General features: G+C 41.4%; 1 protein-coding gene across 3 annotated transcripts in view; it reads left to right on the top strand.

The window, feature by feature from the left end:
• The window catches only part of atp8a1 (ATPase phospholipid transporting 8A1), a 106,824-nt gene that overhangs the window by 51,308 nt on the left and 30,201 nt on the right, over nt 1-25,315 (top strand). For 2 of the 3 annotated variants that reach the window (XM_085363525.1, XM_085363517.1), the window contains 12 exons: nt 1,895-1,967; nt 5,510-5,615; nt 7,469-7,551; nt 8,289-8,338; nt 8,638-8,707; nt 9,516-9,600; nt 11,904-12,043; nt 13,817-13,955; nt 16,604-16,668; nt 20,572-20,744; nt 21,692-21,875; nt 24,449-24,559. In XM_085363525.1, the coding sequence (XP_085219651.1) occupies nt 1,895-1,967; nt 5,510-5,615; nt 7,469-7,551; nt 8,289-8,338; nt 8,638-8,707; nt 9,516-9,600; nt 11,904-12,043; nt 13,817-13,955; nt 16,604-16,668; nt 20,572-20,744; nt 21,692-21,875; nt 24,449-24,559 (1,279 nt within the window). The remainder of the gene's footprint in view (nt 1-1,894; nt 1,968-5,509; nt 5,616-7,468; nt 7,552-8,288; nt 8,339-8,637; nt 8,708-9,515; nt 9,601-11,903; nt 12,044-13,816; nt 13,956-16,603; nt 16,669-20,571; nt 20,745-21,691; nt 21,876-24,448; nt 24,560-25,315) is intronic. The other variant, XM_085363533.1, reaches the window with a different exon arrangement.

The following is a 25,315-nucleotide window of genomic DNA, read 5'->3' as shown; positions in this document are numbered from 1 at the left end:
CATTTCTGTCTTTTCCCCATATTTCCTTCCCCCCAAAGCTCTATTTTCTGTGCAGTGGATGGAGTATTACTAGCTGGCGGGCTGCTGGCTCTTTGGGATCTGAACAGCATATCCTGTGGGATTAAAAAGAATTATGGTTGCTAATGGCATTCTCGGCAACATTTCTATCAAACCCCAGTGCCATGGCTAAAGCTGCTGTCTCCACGATCTATAGGTGTATTTATCACAGAAGCATAAATTGATCCCTGCTGGAGAGCCAGCGAGTGGCTGGTGGCTACATAATCACTGCCCTAAGCCACTGTTACAGGGATAAAAATACATCCTTTCCTCTCATTTATCAGAAATGATTTTTTGAAGTTTTGCTTGACTTGTTGATTATTTTCTATCTTGCCAGAAATAAAAAAAAAAAAAAGCACTTCTGGCTTGAGACTAATTGGGTTTCCAGTAATTCATTAGAGCCTGATTAGTGTTTGAGTAATGCGGTCTTTTTTAGCTGCCAGAAATTCAGCCTGTCTGCTATCACTGTAAGCAGCTCCTCATGTGCTGTTTAATTTCTAAATTAAATTAAAATAAAAGGGGGACAGCATTTCTTATTTATGCAAATGACGAAAGAGGATCAGATTTACAAACAGAATAATGAATAAATGTATGCGCGTGGATTCCTTGGGAAATGATATTTCAGGGCACTGCTTTGTCAAAGCACGATCTGTGTCTGCCAGCATGGACAACATCCCAAATAGTGCCACTGTACATCCCATGGCTGAAGCCCGGGAGACCAGCATTTGCATTCTGGCTGCACTGTGTTTAATATTTTATTCAGCAAATGTCTATATTGTTGGCACAAAGCACTGGCTGTGAGATCTGTTGTGTGCTGCCAGTATACGTGTAAATTTGTTTTTCTAGAGCTGAAAAGATGAGTTGGTTAAAAAAAAATTATAATTTCACTTATTGGCCAAATTATTAGGTATACCTCTAAACTCCTACGCCTTAAGCTTCAGACTGCTCTAAACACTCAGATTAAGGGTTCTTTGTTCCTCTCACCTCTGTGATGTCCCTGCTATGGATATTACATCATGTCCCACAGCTTTAGCTGTGAGCGCAGAACTTCCACAACCTTCTGTTTGCAAGGGGCAGCCCGTAAGAAGACTTTAAGAAGTAAAAGGGTGTACTTAATGGAGAGGAACTCCAAGCCACAATCATGCAAAGCTACTTTAGTAGAGTCCAAGAATAAAATATGTGGTGGTGGAAAGGATGTGATGCTGTAGGTCCACTTTGTGCATGTATTGTCCAGACACACGTCACTCAATTTACTGGACTTAGATTTTGAAGGTGGCTCTTAAAGTTGCCAGTGAGTGTATTTTGATGGGTGTGATTTTTATTTTTTAAATATCTATCATGCTGAATATTTTGTGTTATATTGAAAATGTCCCAGGACCCTGTGGGGACATTTAATATGTATACTTTTTACTCAGTTAAAACTAGACTAAATGATGATACAGTAATTAGTTATTATTAGTTAGTCCAGTTTTTAGGTTTTTGCAACAACACTGTTAGTGCTCGATGTAACGTTCAGGAACTCTGAGAGGCTGCACAGTGGTTGGCAGCTCAGAGCATTTCTTCTAAATGTTAATGAAAACCGTGGATTGTATGCAGTCTCACCAAGGCTCTAGCACATAAGAGTGGTACACAAGCACTGTTCAGTCTGCCTCCTTTTTATCTTAAGTTTTGACAGAATATCTTTTGATCACTAAGCAGAATCCTTGTTTTGTTTTTTGTTGTTTTGCTAGTCGTGCCTGCTCTGAGGACAGCATGCTGTACTTTAGTGCTGTACAGTGTTGCTCTCAAGGATGCCAGCGTGTTCTGTTGTTTTGACTTCAGTGTCTCCTTTTTCCAGGCACAGCACACACTCATCAGACGAGGCAGGATTTAATGACCCGAGCTTACTGGAAAACCTCCAGAGTAATCACGTAAGTAATGTCAAGGTTCTCCGTCACCCGCTGCTGCCGTTTAGGACAGAATTAAGACGGATTTTGGATCTAATTGTGTGTGCTTGCATAATATCGTCTTTTGCATTTTAAGTAGCCTCTTTTTAGCTTTATTTTGTGCCTTTAAAATGGTGACGCATGCCTCATGTTATTATCTCACGAGACAAATTTGGCAACTGATGGATTTAATTGTTTTTAATATCAGTTTGACTAAAATCATGCTGAGGGGTGGATTACTGTTTCTTTGCATCAAGATTAGCCAATTCTGACAAAGCAGTGAGGTGCACTACTATCTTGCCATCCTTTGCAGGATTTTAAAGGGAGCTCTAATGACCACCTGTAGTCATGCAGTGGGTGAAAACGGTGATTGATTGGCTGTTTGAGTCACTGAGCTGCAGAGTGGTGTGGAGGAGGCAAAATGTCACATCCAATTAGGTGCAGTAGTACCGCCCAGGGAAAGTAGTAATCCCACTGTGATGTTTGCTTTGTTATGACAGCAGAATCTCTCCACACATTGAGTTTGTCTAAGATCTGCTTCAGTCTCACATTGATAGCCTCTCGCCAGTTTGTAATTATGGTTCATAACTGACTGCTGCTTGGAAACCAGGGTTTGCATGCATTTTGGTAACGATTTAGCCCGAATAATCTGGACGGTAATAAATCATAGATGTATGTTTTTTCTTTTTCCCCAGTCATTTTTTTCAAGGTAACTTCTAGCATATAGAAGACTGTCCTTTGAACTGATACGTTGTAGGCATGCTCAAAATTATGAAGGTTTTTGGTAGAAGCAAATCATCAACATTAAAGTTGATATATATGCTCATGGCTATTTTATTAGGTATGCGTGTTCAGCTCCTCATTAACAAATGTTTAATATCTAATATCGGCCAATCACATGGCAAATTTGCTTTTAGGCATGTAGACTCAAGACAACCTGCTGAAGTACAAACTGAGCATCAGAATGGGGAAGAAAGGCGATTTAAGAGACTATTCCAATATGGACCAAAATCTTAGGGAAATGTTTCCAGTTCCTCGCTCTGAATGCAAAAGGGCTCCAACCCTCTACCTGACAGAATGGTCAGTGAGTGTATAGCTATTCAAAATAAGGTTTTTTGCGACTCTCGCTAGGTGGCAGCACATGCTTGCTTCTAGAAGGACTTCAACAATACTAACCCCACGTAACCCTCAGTAATAGTGAGCTGAATTACCAAAGCGATATCAAGGTTTTTAAACATCACCTCAAACTTTCAAGACGTTGGTTTAATTAATGCACAATCAGTGCTTCACTTTCACTTAGATATCGCTGCTGGAGCTGCTGAATGAAGCGATGCATTTGACGTAACAGTCGATATTCTCCTGGTACAAGCGCTTCTTCTTATGGCCTTCAGAGTGCTTCTTGCATGAACATTACTAAGGAGAGGGGAATTAAGAGTGTTGACAGAAATAAGCACCCCCTCTGGTGCTTTTCATCTTCCCTGGACATGGTCCTCACCCACAGAGTTTCAATGGCTTCTTCATTTTCTCCTCCCCCTTAAACTTTTTCCCACACGGGCTGTGTCTGAAGCGATGAGTGTCTATCACTGCTGCTGTGACACAGGTTACCCAGAAGTTATTTGGGGTGGTAGCTGGCAGCACAGTATTTCCTGTCACATCTAATTGTGTCAGCAGAACAAAGTTCAGATGTCTGTACTGTCTGCCTAGTTTACCACCACCCTCGATGTCTTGCTGTCAGACGTGTGCTTTTCTTCTGAGAGGAGGAGTCGGTGTCATGAACTTTACCCAATCAAACGTCTGTCTGCTAGCATCTTTAAAGCAGGCCGGGAGGGAAGTGTAAATGCAGCATGTTGGGGTTTTACAGTGATTATTGGCTGGACTTGGTGTGGCACAGTAACCTCCCAATGACAATCCCATTATTGTCATTGGGTTTCCATGACAGCAGTCTTAATGAAAAGATCCCATCCCTTAAAGAGCAATTAACAAAGACCTGCTTTTAGCCTTAAACCTGCATCAGACATTAACCCTCATCCCAGTAAGGGTGTGAGAGCTGTCCAAAATACCTGCTCTTTAAAAGAAAACATGTCCTCACTCAATCACACACAGGTGTACGCACTCACACACATACTGTCCTGTCTTTCAGAGGATACCCGTCAACCCAGGCCAGATTATCATGCTGCTTGGAGGCAGGGAGGCCTCTCTTAGCCACCTGGACTGTAATAGACTCGATGTGTTGGAAGAGGCACTTTTAATTTGTCACCCCTCCCCCCTTCATTCATGTGATCCTTTGTTCCTCTCTTCACAACAGAAAGAACAAATTTAATAATACTCTGCGTGAGGCTGCAGCCTTTTGTTTGAGATGGGAGTGAAAACATGCACTTTTGAGCTATCTTACACCAGTACTCCAGTATTATTTAAACCTGCATCTGATATTAACCCTCAGATTTCCCATTAAGGAGGTGAGAGAGTGCAAAATCTCTGCACTTGAAAAGAAAGCATGTCCTCACTCTTAGGCTTTTATGTTCTTTGTGTTACTACAGGTTCGTGAGACCTATATTCATAATTCATTGGCTGGTATTAAACTCACTGCTAACAAACGTTTGCCGCCAGGCTGCTGTGTGTGCTGTTGCTGTATTATACAGGTCTGCTGCAGCCCTGCAGGCTGCTTATATTACTGTCTTGGCTGTAGTCGGTCACTGCAAGCCGGTGGTCCTCCAGCCTCAGCAGATGCCTGTCTAGGTCTGTCCCGTGGCAAGTTAGTCATACTGTTCCCTTCATTAATGTACAATGCCTCAGTGTATAGGTTAGGCCTTCTTTCATTAAATGAAGCACATTTCTACTGGATGAGGAGGCATGAGTCTGTCAGCAGCTGGCAGTTTCTGTGGGATCCTCTTGGCTCGTTATCCACAGTCATTAGCCTCTCCACGCTTGACTACTGAGTACTGAAGCCACATGTATTTCAGAGTTTGACAAAGCTTAGACTGGCTTTGAAACAAATGGAGTCATAAATCTTTGGGCGCTACACGAAGTGAAGGAAATTCATCAAGTGTCAGAGCTGCAATTAATAATGGTACCTGTTCAGGATTAGAGTTCTCCTGTGTAAGTTGCAGTCTTTGTGTTTAGATATAATTCTGCCAGCAGTTAAGTGTAGATTTGTGATTATAGTTTGCAAACAGGAATGTACCTGAACGGCAGTTCAAAAGAACTGAGAGTAAAGTTGTTTTTTGTGCTCTATTGTGCTCATAATGCAGCAAACTTATTTGGTCTGGTTTTATAAAACTTTAAATAAATGCTCCAGCAGACAGGTCACTGGAGTCTGCAGTGCATACTAGTATTAATAGAAGCTGTCTGTCACATTTGTAGCGGCTGCTGTAGCAGGTTGTGTACGTCGGCTGCAGGTTGATTATGCTCTGTCGGTGTGCACTCTCTGTCCTTGCTGTCTCTTCCTACAATACCGTAGCTGTTTTGCTTCTGTTACATGTTTTATGAAAGAACATTAAAAGTCAAAGTGCCCCTTCTTCTTCCTGTAGCCTACAGCTGCTGTTATCCTGGAGTTCATGACCATGATGGCCATCTGTCACACTGCAGTCCCTGAACGCATGGATGGAAAAATCATCTACCAAGCTGCATCTCCAGGTATATCCCACTTTTAAGTGGAATACACAATGTTATTACAGTGTGTGTCTGTTCACACACAGTAATTTAAGATCGTCAAAATTTACCAGACTTCTTCTTGATTCTGACGTTGTTTGTGACGTAGCATGTTGTCAGATTTTCATTTTCAACGTTTGTAGTCGTTAATCATCAAACTGTAAAACCAATGAAAAAAATGAAGCTACAGATTCTGCAGAATGAATCTACAGTGATAATCATTACAACTGAAGACATGGACAAAGGATTTCACTAAGACAGTGCAAATATACAAATAATTCTTTAATACCAAAATCTATTGTTCACTGATATATAATGGGACAGCACGCCTGCGCCCTTTGATGGCACAGTGTAAGCTTAGCTGTCGTCTTAACACATGCATCCTAACAGCAGCTAAAAATAGAAAAGAACTAGCTCTCGCAACACATGTTGCTGTGATTTAACGGTGTCAAAGACGAGTGTGAGAGTTGCAAAACTTCTCCTTTCCTTCCTTTGATTTTGCCCAGTGACACGTTTCTGTGTAATGCTACACCTCTCCTGTACAAGTAGGTTCAAAACTGCATGTCGAAAAGAGCAGATTTTAAATGGCTAGTTGTGCAGCTGTGTCTGGATCTGGTTCCAGGTGCTCTGCATAAATGGTCTTGTGTGTCCTTGATATTTCTCTTTGTTGTAGTATTTAATTTTCCATCTAGCGACCTTTGTGTCACAGCAAATGGAACACACCACTACAGCCTCCGGGCTCCAGTATTTCATAAAGACGTTTATGTAATCATCAGCGCACACACGAGCCAGGAATCATATTATAAAATGAAATCAGCTGTTTACAAAATGCATTCTTCAGTCTATCACATCCACGGGTGAACTTAACAGACTGAGACAGCTGTCAATCAGGAAGTTAAACACATAAAATATTTCTAAACATCAAAGTTGCCACCATGACAAACATCAGATGAGGTGAAATCCACCACAGAGACTCTAAGAATAGGTTTTAGCGTTAATGCATAGAGATTGCTCTTAACAGCAGTAGTTATGTGTCCTGAAAATAATGCAGATTTCTGAAGAGACCAGCAGGTTTAACCTCCTAAGACCCGAACTCTTCCACGGCAGCATTTTTAATTTCTCTTTGATATTTGGGCTGATTGGGGCCCGATGAATGTAAAAACAAAGAATGACCAGATTTTTTATTTTTACCTTATTTTTGTTTCTAAGAAAAATGAGAGCCACATCTGAGGATATTTGTTTAAAATGTTGATAGAACAGTAGCAGCATAACGTCCTCGTAAGTGGATATCAGGCCCTTGTAGAGCAAAATTGAGTATTTTGGTCTAAATAACCCAAACTGTGATGTCCACATATGTGGACGCAGGTCCTAGGAGGTTAAAGGAAAAAGCATTTGACGTCAGTTTATAATGTACAAACATACGGCTGCAGTTTGTCAAATAGGTTGACATATCCCGATCGTTTTAAATATGTTTATTAGAGAACTGATGAACACTTTGATTCGAAAATAAGCTTTGCATCTTCATTTTGCTAATGACTTTTTGGGGGGCTTGGATTGCTTCAAACAGTCGTGTTCATGTGAAGCTTTGAGGTTTTTAGAGTGGTTGCAAAGAGCTGCTGGTGAAGTGAACTATAAAGAACAGTAGAGAGCTCTTTCTTGCCCTGCAGCATCCCCATGCACACGGTAGCTGGATCACAGGTTTCAGTCACTGTACTGAACCAGGTTCATGCAGCAACTGTGAAACATGGCTGCTGTGGTAAATACCAGGCTCAAATGTAATGTTACCTTGGATATTTGTAAAGGTGTTTTTATCTGTAACATTTTTCTTTGCTCCCCAGATGAAGGCGCTTTAGTGAGAGCAGCACAAAACCTTGGCTTCGTGTTCTCTGGTCGAACCCCAGACAGCGTCATTGTGGAAATTGTAAGTTGGACAAAACAAGTTAAAGAAAGGCAAACAGCCTTACAGGTCTGCTTAATCTATAATACTGGCATCATCGTGCTCCAGTCGGCATCTAAATAAGTCCCATCTGTAGGCTAGTTCATTTCCAAAAAACACTAAACTATCCCCTTGTCTATTTCACAGTACTTCATGAAATTTGTCAGATGTTTTGAAACAGAACTAAAACAAATACACTAAAAGTGGTTTTCCACTTGGATCACAGTGATGGAAAAACACAACATTTGCCGTGATTATATCCTGAGTTGATGCAGTGTGTCCTCTCCAACGCTCGGGTCACTCCTCCTGTTGTTCTCCTAATTGGCTAACCTGATGATTGCACTCAAAGAGCCTGAGGCTGAAAGGCCAGAGCCATTTCCTCTCTTTTTTTCGCCCCTTTTTGGTCGAACATCTCGTCTCCTAGACGTTTGTCCAATTTCTTAATCTTTATTAGACCTTCTAAAGCTCTCAGCATCTACTTTAATCACTCTGTCTTGTACCTAGCAGTGTCCACAATTAAGAAAGTTAATTGAATTTTACCTTGTTATTCTCCTTCCATCGGCTCAGTGCAAGCAACTGATAAACACATTTAAGTGCAATTAAAGCTGATTGGAGGAGGATGGCAGGCTTGGCTGTGCTACTTAAGATAACTTGTCTCAGAAGACTGAGGTTGAAGTGTCTCCTTCTGAATTACGTTAACGCTCACGTCTCTTTCAATTCAGGTTGGAACAGAGGAACGATATGAACTGCTTCATGTGCTGGAGTTTACAAGGTACAGTTATTATGTTTTTATTATGCATATACACCATCAGCATGCCTTATTTAACAGTCTTTTACTATAGAGTTTTCTGTTTGAGCCTCAGTAGCATCATCATTAATTAACTAATTAATCCTAGTTAACCCCACTGTGGTCACATGGTTATCTTGTTACCCACTCTTTGTTTTCAGTAATCATGTGCTAGCTCAAACCATGCATTACTTTAGCATTGTGGTAACACACTGCTGTTATTTCTCTCCTTATTCCACCTCCTTCTGCCCTCTCACTCTCTCTTGGCTTTTTTTATCGCTTAGCGCAAGGAAGAGGATGTCAGTCATCATGCGCACCCCATCTGGGAAGATCCGCCTCTACTGCAAAGGAGCTGTGAGTGTCTGTCTCTCTCCATAGCAACGCGTGACAGGTCATCACCATCATCGCCGAAACGCTCTTCTCTCCTTATTGCCTCTCGCTCATGTCAGGAAATCTTTTCATTGGGTGACAGGATGAAGCAAGATCACCACATTTCACACATCTCTGCCAAATAACAAATAAACGTTATGGCCAGACTACATTTAATCCTCAGTAAGATTTAATCGGATCTACAATTTCCTGGATTGCAACAATTTTGTGCTGTGAATATAATACAAAAGTGAGAGCAGAAGTACAAATTGCACAGTATAACACAACATCAATATTTTATTTTTAAATGTTACATGGTTATTGCAGCACCCCTAATCTGTGGAGAAGGGACGAGATAGCGGAAGCGTTCTGGTGTCTGTTTGTAGTCAGCGCTCTATTGGCTATTTGGGTTTGAGTAGGTTTTGGTCACAAGAAAACTGGATTGTACTGAACCACCAGACGACAGAAAGCATTTGTTTTCATCCGATGATGATTCATCTTTTAACGAGCTTTTTTCCATTCATCTATAAACAATAACCCGTGGATGGAACTGGTTACTCTTAGTCCAGATATATGGCTGCACCAAAAGTCTTGAGTTCCCAGATCAGGCTTCTCCAAATGTATATCTCTTTTTTAATACAAATAGCTAGAGTTATCTGAGTAGGAACATGAAGTGCTTCTACATGGGCCGCATACAGCCTTAGACCCACATTTGCAAAGCAGCACAAGTCCAGGTGGTTCCTTTCTTTCCTCTCTGGGTGTCAGTAACCAGTGAGTGTTTGTTTCCCTTCAGGACACAGTGATCTATGACCGCCTGGCAGACAGCTCTAGGTACAAAGAGATCACATTGAAGCACCTGGAGCAGTTTGCCACTGAAGGTGAGTGGACTAACATCGCCCCCTGTCTGCCAACAATAATGTGTCTTTTCAGGATGCTGTACATCCCTGCGTCATCTCTGGACAGAAGTAAACAAACTTCCTCTTCCTGAGAGCCTTTCCTCTCATGCATTATTTAATGGAAATTTCCTTCTAGTGGGAATATTCTGCTGTAATTTTAACACAAGGCTGTTGACCTGAAGGAAACTGCACCACATACTCTGCTTCTTGTTCTACGATCATACTGCCCCCTTGTGAGACACCAGCAAAATGATGTCATTAGGAATATTTGATGTGTGCTAAATTTAGCATCCAGGACAGATTGTGAGGATCTTCAGGCCCAATAATTCCCAGTCCAAGTGGAGATACTACAGATGAAAACCTACTTTATCTGCTGCTCGCTTTTGCCATTTTGATCCCATAACATCTTTCAGACTAGAATTCTTTAGTCAGTGTCTTGGACATTTGTCTCATTTAAAGTGCAAATTAATCCAAATGAGACAATACCTCAATCAAATATTTAGACATAAAACATGTCTTAATGTGGGTAACCAACTGTGGAAATGTCATTCTGCCATCTATTAGTTATTCTTATTAAATTCTAGTAAAAATATCTGGAACGTATCGAGTCACAACTCTCCCAAGCATCTGTTCTTTCCTGTACATTAAAGGTTTTTACAGAGTACTTTATTCATGCATCTGTGTAGGTTCTCAGTCAACCAGGTCAAGGTACTCTTAAGTGCTGGAAATGAAGGCAACTGGACTCCTTTGTGGTTCACAGAGATTTTCACCTCCCATTCTAGAGGCTTCTTCAGTTCTGTAAATTGCTGGACAGTCATTTTACAGACCTGGTGGTGTTATGTGCTCGAAAGTGGTCGTGGGAGTCACTGAACCACCCTGTAATGTGAGTTGTTAAGAGTCACATGAGCCGAGGTGTGAATTTAGGTGTGGGTCATTACCCTCCTGTCAGAGGCCAAGGTCCTGAGACCCCGCCCCCTATCATGTGATTTGTTCAGGTCACATGGTTCAAGGTGTGAACAGGGATTTCATGAAGTGATAAAGGGAGCTGGTGCCAGTTGCCACCACCTTTGTTCAATGATAGTCGTTCATATTTGGTGTCGATGACCTCCTTTGCGCTTCTCCCAAACAGCCTGAAAGAGTGACCTTTCTCCTTTAGGATGCATACGTACAGCTGAGTGTCCTGTCGAGATGATTCTCCTAGATTGTGTTCCTCACTGAATTGCGCTTCATATTTGGTATTTGGGTCTTGTCAACCCAAGTGAACCTTTGTGACCTTAATAAATCACATGATGAAAAGGGCCCTTTTGCACAATGAGCCACGCCTTGATTCAGACTTTTGCTTACATGATCCTTTATGTCTCACGTGATTACAAGGTGGGTCAGTGACTCCAGGGGGCAATCCCACCAGTGGGGTCTCGCCATCAGTTTATAGAGCTGAAGAAGCTTCTTAAATTAGAGGTAAAACATCTTCATGGACCAAAAGGGTCTGTTCGCCTTCATTTCCAATTTTTAAGGCAGGGGTGTCAGACGTATAGCCGGCGAGCCGGAATTGGACTGTATTATCAAAAGTTTTATAGCTTCTCCTCCTGACATGGCCATTCATACTACAGTAAATAAGTAATAGATAAACATTTCAATAACAGAACATTTCAGAAAATAAAAACTGAAACGTTTTGTTGGAAATGCTCTTATTTTTTCGTATGCTAAGATAGCTGATCTGAATTTTGAATTTAATTGACTTTTATGACATTTTTAAACATAATTTTATTAAATGTAATACATAAAAATAACTGTTAATCAAAGTTTGTAACTGGGGAAGTTACCATGACGTTATCAGTTGATTCGAAAATTGACCGTACTAAGCTGAAGCGCTTTGTTCAACAAAGACAGCTGCTGCTTTTCTCAGCTCCTATTTAGCGTATGTCAGTAACCCTTTAGTACCTTTTATTTACCCCCCAAAATATGAAGAATGGACTTTAAGCAAATTTATACTCTGAATAGGTAAAGTAATACAGTAATGGTGTCTGAATAACCTGCTTCGGATGCAAGATTCAAATCTAAATCCGATGGTTATTTTGCTGGAGTTACCGTTCATGCTGCGTATTGTATTGATTAATATGGTCAGAAATATAGCTGACTTAAGTAGCAGTGTTTTCATTGGACTGGGTCTATCTGTGTAACACGTTTAACAGTGATTGCAGAGCACAAGCTTTGTTTTGTAATGTTAAACAGTCAGAACTATGACATTTGACCCAAATGTTGCGATGCTGCTTTTAATCTTGTAGGCCTGCGCACTCTGTGCTTTGCGGTGGCAGACATCAGTGAATCGTCCTATCAGCAGTGGTTGGAGATCCACCACAGAGCCTGCACCTCCCTGCAGAACAGAGCCTTAAAACTGGAGGAGAGCTACGAACTGATAGAGAAGGTTTGTTAAGCGACATCCTGTTTGTGTGCACTGTGTCGGTTTTTCTGAAAGGGCTATTTTTTATTGCAGAATCCAGTTTGACTGACAAGCAGCACAAAGCTTTTCATCTGGTTAAATGCGGCAATTTCTTAATGCGGAGGATTTTATAGGAACAAAACTTGTGAAAAGTCAGACTGGCCTTGAGCTGAAGTGTAACTAGTGGGGAAAATGAAATAACGTCTGGAAACCTGCAAAAGTTCAAACTCGTGTGTGTTTTTATACGTTTCACCAGCAGGTAGAGTTGGTTTTCTGTGAGGTGGGTCTGTGTGGAAGCGTTAGTCAAACACAGGAAGCCACAGAGTAAATCAGCCACTTGGCAGGTTCGTCATGGCTGCTCCTGGCTGCCCAAAACAAATGGGGGCAATCAATCATGAAATAAACATAAAGAGAGAAAAATTTAATGCGCGTTGCCAAATGAGCAGAGCGTGGCACTGCGGCCCAACCCCAATTCCCTTCCCTCGGTCCCACCCCTCTGTTTCTGCAGTTAGGGGAGGTAAGGTCTCCTGTTTCTTTTGGGATGAAGAGGTAGCCTTTGGAGGACTAGATGACCAAAGGGTGATTGTGATTGGGCCAGGGTTAGGGCCACCCACACTTAAAAATGCACACAGTAATGCCACAGGGGGGCACAGTGGAGTTATAGTGAAATGTTAAGGATGGAGGCATTCCTGCAGTGTGTCCGAAGTTTCTCCTTCTCATCATTTCTTAACTAAAATGCTGATTACATATTATGTGGGAAAATCTTCCTATTTGATCCTGATTGTTCTTTTAAAAAACAATTGTTTTGTATTGATACGCTGTTTTAGCTGTTTAATATCTAATTCTTCATTATTTTTCCCCATTTATTTCTCGCTGGTCTATTGCAGGGGATACTTTTTATGATCCCTGACTAATCTAAGTACAAGTGTATTTATTGTTTACTGTTTGTCAGTGCAAAGTAAGCTGCTCTAGCTCCACTGTGGAAATTCAGAACTTTATTTCCCCTTTTTAACATATTAGAAGCAGTAGTGGTGAATTCATACGAGTCTTTGTCCCAGTGGAAACTTAAGCTACATATACTGGACAGACTCTACCAGCAACATACTGACTATGATCCCGTTTCTCCCTGATTCAACTGGTACTTGTATCATAATTTACAAAGAGTGCTTTTAACAGCAGCCATAGAAAGAAATGAAAGGCTTACGATGAAAAGGCAAAAGAAAGTTTGGCACATCCAGTCATGGTCTTTCCCAGGCATAGTTTTCCGGGCTGTGTGGTTCCCAGTGATTAGCGTGGACAGACCTACAGACGTCCAGGCAGTAAGGCTCAGGTCACAACTTAAAGAGCTTCCAGAGCCTTTCCTCTGCTGCTGGCTCCTGTCTCCCCTCTACCCCTGGCTCTTGTCAAACCTTTGGCCCTGTGATGTGCCCATACAAGCCCACAGCCAGCCACAGAGCAACACAGAGTTTCCTGGGGAAAAAACAGCAGCTGCATTTTGTGGGTGTGCTTGTGTGGCAGAGAGCGTGTCTATAGATGCAAACACAGATGCAGGGGCACAGTAACGGATCCAAAACCCCTTAAGTCCACCGCCGCGGTTTTTACTTGGTGATAAACAAGAGCGGCTGATGAGGGGAAAAACTCGACTGAGTGAGTGACACTATCCCGGCTCAGATGTTTGCCTGACACATGACGATTTAAAGGCCTTCCTGTGTTATGATCCTCACTAACTGACTTGTTTACTGACTTTCTTTGGGGCAGAACCTGCAGCTCCTGGGCGCCACCGCGATAGAGGATAAGCTCCAGGATAAAGTGCCGGAGACCATCGAGACTCTAATGAAGGCCGACATAAAGATCTGGATCCTGACTGGGGACAAACAGGAAACAGCCATCAATATTGGTAAGCAGCAGCATTTATGACCGGATGCTTTCCGAGCTTTATTTCTATGTGAATTCTGCTGTGTCGTGTGGTTTTATTGGTACAATTATTAGTATTTTTACCAGAAATGGGGCACAACATAAAGGTCAGATATCAGTCACACCAAAGGAAGCCTACTTCAAGGCTGCCAAACTGCCAAAAAGCAGACTGATGCAGCTGACATTGCTAAGATTGAGTTCCCCTGTTATGCAAAAGCAACAATAGCTATTTTCCTTCTTGTTTGTGCTTCACGATGCACTTTAACCTTATTTGTGTACGAGGTCTCATACCAAAAGGAAAGTCCCTGGCAAGCCTGATGTTTTTTTCTGTGCTAAAGTGCATGCCAGCCTCTTACAGGTACTCCAGTCATCCTTCACCCAGAAAGACAAACAGCTGACAAGCTGAATGTTTCTCTGTCACACATATCTAGTGAAAGCATGCGTCGCAGAATGCCAGATGATGTATGAGCACCCTGCACTGACATGAAATAAATAACACGCATATGTACACAAGCAGGCACGTCTCACGTATCTAGGTGCCCCAGAGGCAGATATTATCAGAAAGGTGAATGCCTAACGCTGGTTGTCCGTTTGGGTTTGTATTCTTCTTCGTTCTGCGCTAGACGTGGGCAAATCAAACAAATGGATCGACCTTGAATACAGTCAGCCAGGTAACACGGAGGTCAGAAAAAACAGATATCAAAAGTACCTCCGTTTGTGGCTGCTCCTGCTGCTCCTGCTGCTCACTGAATCAGCCCTTTGTACCCACTGTGCCCAGATGTGAGGCAGCAGAAGCCCATGCTCACTGGAAGTATTTTTACAGGTTCGCCTTTTGACTGGGTTGCTCTGTAAAAATTCTGCTTAATATTTACTTTATTTTTTTACTACTTTCCTCACTGAAAGATGATACCAGTTGGCAGAGTTTATGGTGCACCTTTAGCCAAATCAGACACCTGAATTCAGGCCAGGACATTATTTAACATTTGGAGGTGGCCGAAACCACCCAAGTGCCACTTTTGGCACATAATACTGGCATGCTCATTAAATGAAATCTTTGTTAATGCAATAATATTCTTATTTGTAAAGCATACAGGTGTGCTGATTTGAAGCTCTGAAGTGATTGTCCTAAATCTAGTGTGTCCCTAAACCTGAAGTATAATGACATACGATAAAGAAACGACTCTGATGCTTTTAGGCTGTCTGACAAAAGAGCAATGTTTGCTCTTAACACGCTCTCGCTGCTATGAGCTGCTAGCTGAGAGGAGTCTGTGTGCACGTAACTCTCAAGGCAGGTAAGAGCCAGAATTTACTAAAAGGAAAGAGCCAGCCGATCAGTTAGGGAAACAGTGTTCGCTTTGCTAACATTCAGTTAAGTGTGGCTGGAGGGTGCATTGTGTCCTTAAGCAGAGAGGGACCAAAACGTAAACACCATCCCTTATCTGAGCCCCTGAGCCCCCATTATGTTGACCTGTTCCTCTTCCTGTCATTTTACAATAATTTCAAGCCCCATTCTTCTTCTCAAAATCCCAGTCAGCATGTTACCCCCTTTGAGTGGCTTTCGCGGCTAAAGTTTGTATTTCTAATTGTTGCTCCCGAGGCGAAATTCCAGATTAGCCTGACACAAGTGTCATTGTTACACATTCCTCAAATCCTGTGGGAGCGGTGTTTGGTTCTGCCTGAGATGGGAAAGCCAGGAATTTAACTTTGGTGACATTAAAAAAAAGAGAGAGAAAAGTCAAACGAGCTAAAGGTAAACATATTAAACGGAAGGCAGTATTGACAAGGGGGAAGGGAGTGACCGAGAGAGGCTGCGTCCAGATGGGGAGACGTTTTGCACACATTGGCAAATCTTTGCACCTTTGCACTTAACAATCTGCCAGACCCCAGCCCTGTTTGGTTTTGACTCTGGAGGTGAAATTTGCTCATTTCCTCTGTACGTACATATGTGTGTGCGTTTGTGCATATTGTGGGTGCACTATTCTTCGGCTATGTGTTTTGTGTTGTCTAAGTTTCACCACCCATATGTTCACAAAACAGAGGCTTTGTGGTAACCCCCTTAAAGAAACTAAAATCCCTTTCCAGACAGAAGCAAAGTGCAGAAGCCCACAAATATTTATGTGGTTATGGCCGCAGATGGCAGCCCTTTTCATACAGCCACAGCACTGAACTGAAGGCTTCAGTCTTGGTTCATGAAATATTTCTGTTTTCCCCAATGGGAGGCGCCCTCTACCACCTTGCTGGTGACCCCGAGCATCTGTCCCCGCCAAAAGCTGAGGGAAACGCTCCCTAGAGAGCCATGTTGGGTAACTCGGAGTTGTAACTGCCTATTAAAACAGGAAACTGACAAACTCTTGTAAACCAAACTCATTAGTCATGTGCTGAGACACTTGCTTTGAGCTGTAAAATTTTAATTGGATCCCTTTAAACGTTGTTTATTTGATTCTTCTGGGTTTTATATATTTAATATTTGCATGTGGATGCAGGTTTGGGATGAGCTAACTGGACTCTTTACATTTAAGGCAACTATAATTTTATGAGAGTAAAATTGGATTAATTAAAAGTTTTATGTATTTTATCTGCTCTATATTTTTGCAGTGCTTAAGATTTTTTTTTTGTTTTGTTTTTTTGCAGGACATTCCTGCAAATTGCTGACGAAGAACATGGGCATGATTGTGATCAATGAAGACACTTTGGATGTAAGTATACGAGATTTTGTTTATCCATAAATCAAACTTCTCTGGAACGGGGAATCAGAACACATAAAACTCACAGTTGTTTCACAAAACCCATGAGCACGGCTGTTCTAAAACGACTTCATTCAAAATGTAATTTAAAGCATGATTTCGTTTTTCCATTACTGTGTTAAAAATAATACTAATGTATTTGCCATTTGGCTCGTGACTCTAATTCCAGCATATCAGTATGAGTGTTGGATACATCTAGTAAAGCAGTGTTATTGTCAGAGATCAACATGAACTAAAAGCCTTTAAAGTATGTTTTTATGAAGTGAAATAACAAATATGGATCATTTGGGCTTCAGATTTATCAGAATATCGGACAGTAACCAACACTGATCAACAGTTCTTGTACGTGGAAAACAGTACAGAAGTTAAAGAACTTACTAAGATAAAAACATCTGTCCCTCATGACCTCACCCCGTCCCCATGAAAACCAGAAAATCTCCAAACTAAAATGATGAGGCTACAGGGAGTCTTCCTCATAAAGTCCTCACAACTTCCCAGATTCTGCATTTAACCTCTTTAAGACACCCAACAGAGAAGTCTGTCGACCCCACAGCAGGAGAGCCTTGTCTGTTGTTTCTAAGACTGAAAAGGGCAAGTCCCTGCACTTCCAACAGGAGAAAGCTGCCGAGCACAGGAGCCACAGATGGAGGAGAAACGTGCTGTGTTTAGCTTGTCGGACACAGAAGGGGGGGGGATGGCGAGAAGGAGGGAATGAAGGAGTGGAAAGCGGGGCGGGGGGCTGTTTGGGGGTGATGACGGACGGCCTTCACTCTGTCAGCCGGTCGTTAGGCGTGATAAATGAAGTTGAGGCAGAAAGTCGGGGTTGGTGCATTCATAAAGCTCACGAACCAGCACTTTGAAATGTCAGCTCCCATTCTGCTGTGCTTGAGCAGATGCTTACATAAGGCAGTTTGTTAAAAATCTCTCCAACAACACTGAGGAGGAACAGTGAACAGAGGACCAGGCAGCAGAGCTGGTAGTTCTGAGTCCTTGAGGCATGTCTTGCTTCTTTGCAGTGTTTAGAAACAATTATCAAAGGAAGGACACAGTTTCTGACATATCCTGTGTTAAATGTTACATGAAGTGAAATCCTTGCAGTAAAATGCTGTCTCTAAGTTAGGATTAGGTCATTCTGAAAAGCTTTGCCTTCTAGTCAGGGTGTTTAATCATTTTGAGAGCATAGCATTGGCATATTAATCTTATTCATCTTACAGCTACAGACGAATGAGGTTCATTATTTTCACGTTTATAAGACTAAAATAGGATTTCTAAACACTCTATCTTAACTGCTCATAGGTAGTTTCTCCAGTGACATATTGGTCAAAAGTATGTGTCCATATTCTTCTCACTAAGATGGAACATGCCCCGTTTGGATGCCTCCAAGTCTAAGAGAGACGATGACATTAGGTCCATACAAACGTCCAGATTCCACGTAATGAGTGTCTCATTCTTTTGGCTGTATCACTTAAGGCGTATATAAACAATGGAGCTCCACAGGCTCTTGTGGATTTCTGAATGGACGGTACATACACTTCCAAAAACCAAACACTAGCTTGTCACATAGGCCAAACTGGTCATTAGAGCCACAACAAAAGAGGCTTTAGGAGGAGACATGTAGCATTAGTGCAAAAATTCCTTAGTGGGGAATTGGGAGTTGGGGGGGGTGAATGGCCGCCCTCCTTAAGGAAATGGTAAACTTTGCTTATCACGCTGGGGTGGATACATTGTACCCGAACAAAGCAAATTCTTTCACATACATGTTTCCAGCACACACATGCTCTCACACTGAGATGTCATCTGGAAAGTCAGAATGTGCAGTTGTAGTTGAATGTAGATATAACAACGTATGACTTTTCCGGCCTGCACGCGCGCGCTCACACACACACACACACACACACACACACACACACACACACACACACACACACGCACACACGGACGCTCACACACACACACACACACACACGCACACACGGACGCTCACACACACACACACACACACACACACACACGGACGCTCACACACACACACGCACACACACACACACACACACACACACACACACACACACACACACACACACACGCACACACGCACGCACACACGGACGCTCACACGCACGCACACACGGACGCTCACACACACACACACACACACACACACACACGCACACACGGACGCACACACACACACGCGCACACACACACACACACACTTGCCTACCCGCTGCTCATCTCGTGCTGTTTTACAGACCCCATCGGGGATGGCCAAGTCCTCGCAGCTGCTCTCTGCTTGTATCCTCGTGCTCAGTTTCTCTCTTCTGTTAATCCATCATCTCGCTCTCTGTGCGTGTCTCGCTCTCCTCCTCTCGCTTTGTGAAACGTAAAGCCACTTTCTCCAAATATTTCCTTTAAGCTGAGGTTTCAGAGTTTTGTTATGCCAAGCGAACATTGCGTGGTCCCCCTGCTACAATCTGACCGCTTTGACATATTTGACCTCCACACCAGCACCCACCCCGCCCTTTAACTGCCATAATTCTTTTTTAATGTTTTCAGCTTTTGGGGCATCAGGAAATTACATTGTCTCCGTGCAGTTTGTCTGCCTGGTTATTATTTGTCAGTCTTTTTATTTGTTTGCATGAATATAACCTCTTTCACTTGCACTTCAGTTGAATGCAACAACATAATAATTTAAACTGTTGGTTACTTGTGCAGTAAAAGTTCTACCAAGTGTGTTTAGCAGTATGCTGTCACACAGATAATGGTTACCCACAGAGAGTGGTTTTATTTGCTAATGACTTCACCATCTGTGGTGAGGATGATTTAATGAGTACTACAATGAAGATCTCACCACTCTGTCATCCAGTCCACATGCCCATAGACCACCACAGTTAATCCTCTTGTCAGTGTCATATTTATAGCTTTTCATCAACACCACAGATATATATACTGTAAAAGCAAACAGAATATAATCACAGAACTCATCTGTGTTATTACATCATAGCTAAGGCCTCAGTGTAATAAATAGGAGAATTATAATAAATATTCAAGATATCAAGAGCAGCTGCTCTGGAGCAGTCAGGGATTAGAAGCCAGAGTGGACAGATCTGTCTGTTTGAAAGTAATGCAAATGGAGAATAAAGTTATATTAGTTATATTAAAGTTATATTACTTGTTGGTCGTATGTATGTATATAGATATAGATATATAGATATATATCAAGTGTATATATGACAATAAATGTTTATAATTAAAACGTTCTCAGTAGGAATCAGTTCAAACTGTGTGAGTGGCGAGAATCTAATATATGTAAACATTGTTACAGTTTGGGTTGAGATTTAGGCATTGATCATTCATGAAAGCTTTACAATAATATAAAGGTACTTTTTGGTGGAAATTAAGATGCTAAGATAATTTTTTGTCTTTAGAGATTCTTTAAACCAAATGTTGTCATTTCCAGTGAAGTGTGGACTTGTTTGTTAATTCTGTTTTTAAAGCTCATTATAGCGATTTTTCATTTTATTGTGCTTTTTTTAATCTATTCTTTTTCATTATTTCGCCATCACGTTCAAAAATTCTTTTTGTTTGTTTTATTTTATTCCCTTGTCTGTGAGAAAGTTACTCCAAAATTAAGATAAATGTCATGAAACCTCAGAGGAGTAATATGGGTAATTAAGCAAGTCATTAAATGTGTCAAAATCCTGATCGCCTTCTTTCTTCATTGAGGATCTGCTCTACAGACACCCTTAAAGTGTTATTATACCATAGTTTGGTAATTAATCAGAAACATCATGAGAAGCAAAACCCAAAAACAACATTAAAATATCAAATTCTTTGCTTTTTCCCCTCTTTTAGAGAACAAGAGAAACCCTCAGCCACCACTGTGGAATGCTGGGAGATTCCCTCTACAAGGAAAACGACTTTGCTCTCATTATTGATGGAAAGACTCTAAAATACGCTCTTACATTTGGAGTGCGCCAGTACTTCCTGGACCTCGCCTTGTCCTGTAAAGCTGTCATATGCTGCAGGTAAAATTTAAACCCGAAACAATAAAATAAGCTGGGAACAAGCAAGACATTAAATGTCGTGTCTAAAAGAATCAGGCAGTAAATAACCCGAAAGCCCAAGCTGTTGTCTTGAAGTTTATTTTTCTATTAGAGCCAAATGTTAAAAATGACCCAAGTGAAATTTCAAACTATGTCCTAAATCTACATATTATTATTTCTCCACCATAAAGGTCATTTAGACTTTTTATGGCACCGTAATATAACATGAAGGTGCGCTGTTGACCTGCCCAGGCCACATAAGTGAGAGGAAGCACTTAAGTACTCAAGCAGCCATGACAGGATCTGGGGCCAGAACTCAGCACCATGTTTTCAGAACAACAGCGACCCTTTAGATGCCACGCTATTACTCCGTGCAGTACGTCAAATTTGTATTTATTTTTTTGCCCCCACCTCCACCTGCCTTTGCCTTGTGCACACTCTGTGGGCACTAAGATACACCGCGAGATGAATGAGGCCCCTTAAACCATGGAGAACATAAACATTAACAGTTTCACAGTTAAAGACAGACGTGCAGTTTACAACATCATCATCTCCAGAGAATTTCTTTACTGTATGCTACGCTGAGTTTGGTGCACAAAGAAGAAGCCACTGTTGGGGAGGCTAGAGGCTGGCAGTGAGGGCATAAAGCTAAGATTGAAGTCTTGAGGAAGAGGATGGGTTTTACTTAGTAAATTAAGAAGATGTTTATCTATTCTATAAAGCTGCTTTGCCACCTTTTCACACCCAGCCAGCAGCAGTTTGTATCTTACGGTTTATATTTGTTACTCTTTAAGAGATCCTGTCAAAAAGTAAACAAATTCTATGTAACTTTATATGAGCTGCTGTTTTACCCAGGTTATGTTTGTTCTTACTGTTATTATCCCAGATTTGGACTTAACTCACGTGTGTTATCAATCACTTCCTTTCAGAGTATCGCCTCTTCAGAAGTCAGAAGTGGTTGAGATGGTGAAAAAACAGGTGAAGGTGATCACGCTGGCCATCGGCGATGGTGCTAACGACGTAGGAATGATCCAAACAGCTCATGTCGGTGTGGGAATCTCAGGCAACGAGGGTCTGCAGGCGGCAAACTCCTCAGACTACTCGATTGCTCAGGTGAGGAGTCAGAGATTGAAAGCACAAATAAATAAAGTGGGAACTTTTACCTAGTATTGAAGTTCAAAGAAGATCTATTATGCTCACATTAACTAATAACATCTGCATTTGTACAAGTGCTTCCTGTGAGCTAAAGGCTCATGCTTCTTTAAAATTGTAAATCATCACCTTTGTGATGGGTTTGATGGCTTTTCAGTAACTTCACCTCAATAAAGGAATTTGAGAGTCAGAGAAATATTAAAATATTACCAGGATCCAATCTGTCAGTCTAGTAATAAAAGATCAGCGACTGCAAAAATGAAGATACCAGGTAGGTTATGATATTTAATTTGGCTCAAGCAAAGTGAAAATCATAATAATACACGACTCGATAAACACGTCAAAGTTGCAAATGCTTATCCATACAGTACTTTATCAGTAATACTGTTTTCCATGCCTTGTGACAGCCTTGTCGCTGTTTTCATGTATTACATGTTACTGATAGCTTGGTACATTGTTCTGAGGAACAATAGGTCACATATCTGAAAGGGCTTCAACTTATACAGTAAAGTAGCATCTCCTATAAAACAGGCTGTGGTGAAACCCAACTCCCAACACAGCTACAGGGAACGCATCCTGGCAAACTGCTTCTTAAACCCATACTCATGTCCCAGCAACCAGTTTGTCTGAAACGCTGCATACATATGACACCCGTTGACACAAAATCCATGGCGTTTGTGAGTCTGTTACACAGCACACCACTTAGTTCATTGTGTTAGTACAGCCAAGAGGCTTGGGGGTATGAGGAACTAAGAGTTGACTAAGGCACAGTGCATTTTCTGTGCTTCAGTATGAAATTACTAATCAAGAGACTTGGGTTTGTCTGAAGTTCCCCATTTAGTCCGCATGACATGTAGAAAGTGTATGTTCTTCAAAGACAGGAGGCCTCTTGTAATCGATTTGTGTCAAATTAAATTACACCTCCAGACTTCCAGTGGTACTTTCCGCATCTTGGCGCAACGGTACATTAACTGTAATCTGCTGACTACAAACTGAAATCAATCAAGGGGAAGTTGTATAACTTTCTACTCCTATACATGATTTAGATTAATGTCTGCGAGTGTCAGATGAGCATCTTGCTGCTATAGATTACTACACAGCTAGATTTGATACTTGAACAGTGTTATCTGTTAAAGTAAGTGGAGAGTAAAGAGCTTCAGGCCAAGGCATCTCTGCTGACTGTCTGTCATCAGCTTGGCTCTGTGTTAACTGATGTTTGATCCAGCCCTCCGAGGGGTCACGCAAACTGGGAGCTGCGACTGTTCTTTCATATCACAGAGGAGTTCTGTGTAGATGCTGAAAGACAAGACCCCAAAATAAATAAAGCTGTGTTCAAAATGTCAAGCTCTCACTACTCACAATACAACTGGGATATATAGCAAGCCATGTTTTAGTGCTATCCAAATGTAAGAGGAGTTTTATGTACTGCGCTAAAAGTATGACACAACTGCTCACAAAAGTGTGTAAAACCCACAATCATTACCCAAACATAAAGAATTTCAACTACTAAAAAATATGTATATTTATTATGTTTGTAAAAGCTAGTATATGCCCACGCTGACAGAAGAAAAGAGAAAAATAAGGGTTGATGTAATTTATGTCAGCCTCTTGCTAGCTATGTGTAATTCAACTTCTGTGCATATAAATGAGAAGATATTGCTGTGAAATAAAAAATTATACAATGGCTTTACAAGGTGTCAAAGTGCATTAAAATATATATATTTAAGCCTGTTGCCAGGTGATTGCTGGGCAACATGATGACATCATCTCATATAGATGAGTATAGCTAAGTGTAACGAGTCTGGCTCCCCGGCTCTTGATGGTCTTTGAGGAGTTCACAGACCAAAAACAAACACTGACAGAGATTTTGTGCGTTACAGGACAACATGCTGGGTGTCTTTTCTTTTATCATTAAAAAAAATCTGTCTGTAATTATTTTGTTAGCTGGTGTTGATGTATCACTTTTTAATTGTGCAACAGCAATAATGTAATTAATGAACCCATGAAAATGACCCGAGCACTGTCCGAAAGCGGCTTTTCCTTTTTGCCGATGGGCTCACTAATTTGGAGCAAAGAGGGAGAAGTGATTAAGTGAATGATTTTGGACACAAGCTACCCCTTCTAGATGGTAAGAAGGTGTGATGAAACACTTGTTCTGCTCCAGTGCTATCACACTCATCAGCCAAAATTGCAGTGTGATTGAAAGTCCACCACAGGCCTTAAATAGTGGTATAATTATGAAGCCATTTAACTATTATGTTAGGCCCTTGGAGACTAATACCCCCATATGAACCCCTCCAATTTCTTGCAGTCTTTGTCTACACACTTTGTGGAATGTGTTAGCGAGAGCTTTGGCCACAAGCTCTCATCAGAGGCTTTCTGCCCGGGAATGACAATCTTGAAGTTCTGTAACTCTTTTAGTGCTCCAGCCCTGATCTCTGATTACAAGGAGCCATTAGAGACAAACATTAGACACAGAGTTCTGCTATCCATTCATTTTGTCGTGTTCCTCCATTCATTTCCCTCCCACACAGTTCAAATACTTAAAGAATCTGCTGCTGGTTCACGGAGCCTGGAATTACAACCGCGTAGCCAAGTGCATCCTATACTGCTTCTACAAGAATATTGTCCTGTACATCATCGAGGTAAGACTCACACAGAAGCTCTCAGCACTGAAAGTCATGCAAAAAGCCAGATGTGAATGCACAGCTTTGAGATTCTTTTTTTCAAAGATGCAAATGGCACAACTACGTGAAGGCAAAGATTCCCTGTTAGAGTTTCCATGTTTGTATTTCTGTTGACTGGCCCCTCACAGTACCTGCCAGGTTGTGCAGCTGCTGGATGAAGGGTTTGAGTTTTGACATATCGGAGCAGAATATGCCCACGAGAAGGCTCGCAGACATACACACTCTATCATACGTGGTATAATCAACAGGAAGTCTGCCTTTAGTCCTTGCCAGTTGTTCAGTCCTCAGAATATTAATCTGCAGTTCATCTGAGTTAGTGAGAAGTCGAACCAGTTCACTAGTGACTCCACATATTTTATGTCCTAACATTTAGGTATTAATTGTTATGCGAATAACATTGGACATGCCAAGAAATAAAATGCAGATGATTAGTGGCCAATCATGTTATGCTCTAACTTGGGCTGTGATAATGGTGAAATGTTAGGATTAACTTTATTTTTCATGTATTTTATCAAATGGCTTTCTTGTGATGTTCCTACATATTTTTATGCATTTTTTTTTCCTTGGCAAGTTCAACTTCTTTCCTGAAATAATGCTTAATAACATTTTCCCATCACTGTGATTTTTACTGCACTGATGGGCCTTGTTGGGAAATGTTCACAGACACTCGAACACTCTCCCTGTTTATCAGTGGATAAGGATTAGATAGTTTCA

Source organism: Diplotaxodon limnothrissa, linkage group LG2 (genome assembly GCF_057381915.1).
Source record: "Diplotaxodon limnothrissa isolate DT_005_m linkage group LG2, D_limnothrissa_male_GT1.1, whole genome shotgun sequence".
Classification (NCBI taxonomy): Eukaryota; Metazoa; Chordata; class Actinopteri; order Cichliformes; family Cichlidae; genus Diplotaxodon; species Diplotaxodon limnothrissa.
Note: the sequence above shows the minus strand (reverse complement) of the source record. Positions and strands in the feature narration are given on the sequence as shown.